Source organism: Nansenia antarctica, assembly GCF_963989245.1.
Source record: "Nansenia antarctica genome assembly, chromosome: 5".
Lineage (NCBI taxonomy): Eukaryota > Metazoa > Chordata > Actinopteri > Argentiniformes > Microstomatidae > Nansenia > Nansenia antarctica.
The window spans coordinates 70403019-70409117 of record NC_137690.1 but is presented as its reverse complement, the minus strand read 5'-3'; the positions used below and the strand labels follow the sequence as shown (position 1 = coordinate 70409117).

The 6099-nt window shown below is 43.1% G+C and overlaps 1 protein-coding gene across 1 annotated transcript; it reads right to left on the bottom strand.

The window, feature by feature from the left end:
- Positions 1-979: 979 nt before the first annotated feature.
- LOC308159040 (visinin-like) lies at positions 980-5632 on the bottom strand (the record flags this gene model as incomplete). Its single annotated transcript, XM_080532787.1, has 3 exons — positions 980-1065; positions 2313-2424; positions 5252-5632. The coding sequence occupies 3 exons, from the start codon at positions 5630-5632 to the stop codon at positions 980-982; spliced, it is 579 nt and encodes a 192-aa protein (XP_080388913.1).
- Positions 5633-6099: the final 467 nt, after the last annotated feature.

Sequence of the window (6099 nt, the reverse complement as noted above, 5' to 3'; positions counted from 1 at the left end):
CTAATTTTCTGTTTTATGGACATGTTAGATGACCAAACTGTTTAGCAACATAACATCACAAGCTACATTATGTTAGCCAATGTGCCTTAGAGGGATTAGGATCAATAAATGATCAATAAATTATCCTAACACCTTCTGAAATCCACACTAGCATAACACTTTAACTCAAACCAATAACCCATTATGTGCATTTTTCATTTTCAGGCGATGACTAGTTTTGTAGCTTATCATGAATTGTAATATCCATACTTCCCAGTAAACAAAGAGTCCAAAAGACGTCCTCAGGGAAGCCGGAATGTTGGTTTAGATGACGTCTTTCTAGGACGTCCAGATGACGTCTTTCTAGGACGTCCAGATGATGTCTGGACGTCCTAGAAAGACATCATCTGAACCCACATTCCGGCTTCCGTGAGGACGTCTTTTGGACTCTTTGTTTACTGGGTTTAAACAGAGAATGAAACACAGTACATGTTTTATATAAATATATTACCCTAATGGAGAGAGGGTTCTTCATCAAATTCTTGGCTTGGGGTTTTGGGATCATTTCAATTCAGTCAACTCAGAAAAGTGATTTGAAATGTACAATTTGTATATAATATAGAAAGTTTGTCATTTTCAGTTTAGCGAGAGATCTTTGAAAATAAATCCGCCGTTTGCAATGGCTGAGCGGCAGTGTCAATACTTACTGTACTGACTATGTAAACTCACCCTGATGGGCATTGAACACCTTAATGGGCATTGAACACCGTATTGGTGTGGATAGAATCAGGAGGACCACCTCATTGTGATGCCTGGAATGAGGAATGGTATCAAAACACGTGTTGGTTGATGCCATTCCTTTTCCCGTTCCATGCATTACAATGAGTCTGTCCTCCAATGTCTACCTGTGTCAGCCTCCACTGCTGACTCACAATGATAAGGGGTGTGCTAGTGTGCATGTTGGAGAACGTGGAGTTGTTAGAAGTGTTCTGCGTAGGAGCTACTTGGAAGGTTCATACATGATGAGGCGGAGAGCATCGTCGTTCTGCATCACCCCCTGGATGAACTCCCCCTCCGCTACCCTCTCTGGTGGAGAGAGGGAGAGAGGGAGAGAGGAAGAGAGGAAGAGAGGAAGAGAGGGAGAGAGAGGGAGAGAGGAAGAGAGGAAGAGAGGAAGAGAGAGGAAGAGAGGAGGGAGAGAGGAAGTGAGGAAGAGAGGAAGAGAGGGAGAGAGGAAGAGAGGGAGAGAGGAAGAGAGGAAGAGAGGGAGAGAGGAAGAGAGAGAGAGAGGGAGAGAGGAAGAGAGAGAGGAAGAGAGGGAGAGAGGGAGAGAGGAAGAGAGGAAGAGAGTTGTTTTGTTAAATTGTGCAGCGCCATTAAAAAGCATTAGCCAAAGAAAAACATAAAACAAGACACATACAGTCTGGCCGTTTCTTTACAAAGGTCTCTTGACTCTTGACAGGATGTGAATTAACCACCGATATCTGCACCCTTCCCTGCTGTGACAGACCGCAGCATCATTTGACTGAACATTCCAATGTTGAGTTGAGTTGGTTGTTAATAAAATACACCACAAGATGGTCGCTGGTGGTACACCCACCATGGAATGTTGATTCGAATGGGCATTTCTGTTCTCCTCATTCTATTTCTATGGGGGCAGTCGAGTCCCTCTCATTATCAAATGGCGCCCTCTAGCGTGTCGAGCAGAACCAGATGAAGCCATAGATAGAGTGTACATAATGGCTGTGTTTATTGTCACATATTTTAATACATATTTTGAGGAATTAAATGATGAAACAACCCAAACTAGGGGGTGAAATCAAGAAGAAATCAAGAAGCTGCGTTCCCAGTTTACATCGTCAACATGGGAGATATATCAAATTCCTGAACCAATCCTTTAACTTGGTAAGTATTGCATGACAGTCATCATTGTAGATTTTTACCAGAAAGCAAGCTAGCTATCTCTCCATCGCCTCTAACCATCTCTCTATCCCCTCTAACCATCTCTCCATCCCCTCCCTCTAACCATCTCTCCATCCCCTCCCTCTAACCATCTCTCCATCTCCTCCCTCTAACCATCTCCCCATCCCCTCTAACCATGTCTCGATCCCTTCTCCTCTAACCATCTCTCAATCTCTCCATCTCCTCTAACCATCTCTCCATCTCTCCATCCCCTCCCCTCTAATTATCTCTCCATCTCTCCAACCCCTCTAACCATCTCTCCATCCCCTCTTCTCTAACCATCTCTCCATCCCCTGCCCTCTAACCATCTCTCCATCTCTCCACCCCCTCCCCTGTAACCTTCTCTCCATCCCCTCTCCTCTCTCTCTCACCATTCTCTCCTTTTTCAAAGAAGCTCCAGAGTTTCTCGGCCCTCTTCTCTGGCGTGTTCTCATCAGTTGCCAGGTTCTCTTGGTTCTCTTTGGGGATCAGCTTGAATATGGCCTGGTGGGACAAAGAGGGCACATTGAGTATGTTCCAGAGCCTTCACTCTTTAGTCTCTAGTACATCTGAGTGACAGACGTAACTCCATTGAGTTTCAGCATCATAAATGGCCTTTCATGTTGAATCCAACAACACAAATAACAGTTAACTATCTCATAAACACACCATCCTTTGGGGTAGTATTGTTACAAACTGCAAGTAGTAGTGAGGTGTTTGGTATAGCATGTCATGCTAATTTTCGAACCATGCTACACAATGTGTTTCTAAACCATAAATCCCCTAACTTCTGGCCGTTGCAATGAGAGAACATATCCGTAGAAAACCCTGTGATATGTGACCACATGGGTATCTGTCTATTTGTCTGTTTGGGTGTTGGGGTATTTGGGGTGTTGGGGTATTTGTTGGTTGGTACACCACTTGCACATCTGGATGGATCTTCATTGGCTTACCCTCACATACACACACACACACACACACACACACACACACACACACACACACGCATACTCTGTTTGTCTCCGTGTCTGTCCTGTGTGGTGTGGGTCTGTGATTGTCTGATGTCTAACAGCTGTGTGCTGTTCCTCATGTGCTGTAAGTATAAAAGACCAGAGAACACTCTACTCCTGGCTTCTTACCCGTCTGCACAGCATTGTTATTTTCTTTAGTTCTTTTTTTATTGTTATCACCTTTCCCTTTTGGAAGGGTGATGTGCCTTTGTTTTGTTCTGTTGTTATGTTGAATCTTTTGTTGGTCCTCACCCTCCCTCAAGAGTGGTAATTATTAAAATAATTTTCTTTGATTCAATCAGCGACTTGGTCCATCTGTTTCCATTATAATGTACCATTCACATGGGACAACGAGCCCAGAGGGCATTCAGTCACGTTATATACCCCAATCCTGTTCTATAATCTTTTCACAAAGCCATCCCCCAGAGCTGATCGAGTGTATACGTGGAAAAACCTGTTCTGGAAGAGAGATTACTGTTGAACGTTGTTGCTGTTTTGTACTTTGTTTTGGTCCACATGTCGGCAACCAATCAAAATGTTTGGACTTTTATTTTGAAACACGGAACTACATTTCAACATTGTTGAAAATCACAACACAAACTCGCTAGTCAAGCCAAAATACTGCAATGCAATGGATTCGGTGAGTAATCCCCACTGCTACCTAGTTAACTATAACACTACTTTACATTGTTAACAGGCTCACAAAACAAGCTGGGTTAGTTGACTTGCGAGTGTGTCATTGATTTTACGGAAACGTATTCACATTTTTCGAAAGAAAAGTCAGAACATTAAATCGAATGCTGACATGCAGATCAAAACACTAGACCGTGTCACATGTGTTTGTTATTCTTTGTAATGGGCCCCCCAATCACAAATCTCCATTTTGAAATGAGAATTCACGTTTTTTTCAATTTGTTGTCATCATTGCTTCACATAAATGTGTGATTTGAACATATTCAACAACCACAGTTATGAGATTAACTTGAAAAGAAGATTCTAGGGTCACTTTATAATATCGTTTTCAAAAACATCTTTCAATTTGTTGTTGCTAAGCACTGGCGCTATCGCTATTATTGGAATGTTGGTCAAATCAAGCCGCCACTGTTTGAGTTCTATGATAAGTACCCATTAAATCATTAAATCAAAGACAAGGCTTTCAAATCTAACAAACAGAAACAGCAGGTAATCCAATCAAATTGCCAAGGCAGGAAGTTGGCATTCACGTTGTCAATTACACATTGTTTTGAAGCATTGGGTTCGCTGAACGACAAACCAGGACACCGTAACACTTTAAGGCCTTAACCACTATCTAATCTCTTTAAGACTTAACACAGTCTACTCCTCATTCTCTCTTCCTCTATATTCATCCCTCCCTCCCCCTGACAGCTTAACCTCACAGTTAGGTCATACCATCCATATATTCAGTTCCCGCTCAACATAAAAATGGTTACCTAAGACGTGTGAGCTGAGAGCCTATTGGTCAGTCCAGTTCGGGCATCTGTGCCAGTATTAGTGGAGGATCGTCGACGCTAGGATTGGAGCTTTAAATCTTTAAATCGGGTGCTTGCTCTCAAAAGTGACTCACTCAGCCAGGCAATGCATTCTGGGGTAACCGACGACAACCAGAGCAGAAACACCTTCTGGTGCAGCACAGTTGAACCATCTGCTTCAGTATTGTTCATAACAATGTAACATTACATGAGACAAAGCCCAAAAAGCCCAAGACTTCATACATTGCAAAGTTAAGGCTTTCTTCACTAACTGACGCCTTAGACTGGCGTGGTGTTGTGTGATGATCACCCTTTGGGGGAAGAAAAGTATGAAGAAATACCAGAGGATTCGTGCAAGGGTCCATCCACACATTCCATCCATCAGTCTATCCATTCATCTATCTAACCATCCATCTTTGCATCCATCCATCCATCAGTCTATCTATCTATCTATCTATCTAACCATTCATCCATCCATCCATCCATCCATTCACTTACTCTAGCTAAGCATTCATTCAACCATTGATCCATCCATCCATCCATCCATCCAACTAATCATTCATCCACTCCTCCATCCATTATTCTACTGTATCTAACCATCCATCCATCCATCCATCCATCCATTATTCTACTGTATCTAACCATTGATCCATCCATTGATCCATCCATCCATCCATCCATCCATCCAACTAATCATTCATCCACTCCTCCATCCATCCATTATTCTACTGTATCTAACCATTGATCCATCCATCCATCCATTCACCTACATAACCATTCATCCATTCCTTCATCCATCCATCCATTCATCCACCCTGATCCATGACTCACTTGACAGATCTCGCGCACTTCCGACTTGGTGATGTATCCATTCTTGTCCACGTCGAACAGCGAGAAGGCCCACTCCAGCTTCAGCGGCATCCTGCCTGACGACGTCATGTGCAGCGCCACGATGTACTCCTTGAAGTCCAGAGTGCCATCGTCGTTGGTGTCGAAGGAGCGGAAGACGTGCTGGGCGTACGTTTGAGCGTCGCTCTCCGGGAAGAAGCGAGCATAGATGGATTCGAACTCCTCTGGCGTGATACGGCCCGTCGGACATTGCTTCTGGAAGTTCTCGTACCACAGGGTGATCTCTGTCTCGCTGAACTTGGTGCTAACCTTCAGGTCTTCCAGGACCTCCTTGGAGACAGTCCCACTCTTGGAATTCCCCATGTCTTCAGGTGGGAGAGGTGATAGTTGTCCTTTTGTGTCTTTCACTTTCAGTTGTTACACTCGTTCTTCACAAGAAGTAAGATCCAATCATTCCTCACGGCTGCTTCTCCTGCAGGCCTTGTACTGGATCCAGTGATGTCACTCTGAATAAGAAGTTGTTTGGACACAAAATATGTTTTGTTCAATTTGGAAATCCAGATCAGTTTTGTTTCAAGACTGGATTTGACGCATGAGAGAGAGAGACCTCTGCTAATACATCTTTACTTTACCAATAACTCACAAATACAATAGATGTGTATTCTAATACATGTAGTCCCTATCTACCAATACACTGTTGGATTTCTATTAAAACAATGTTCATCCCTTGAAACATATTTCAGAATGATCTAAAGTGAGACCAGCATGGTTGGCACTAAACATTGTTGGGAAGACAACACAATTAGCTAATAAACTAAAGCAAGAACTAA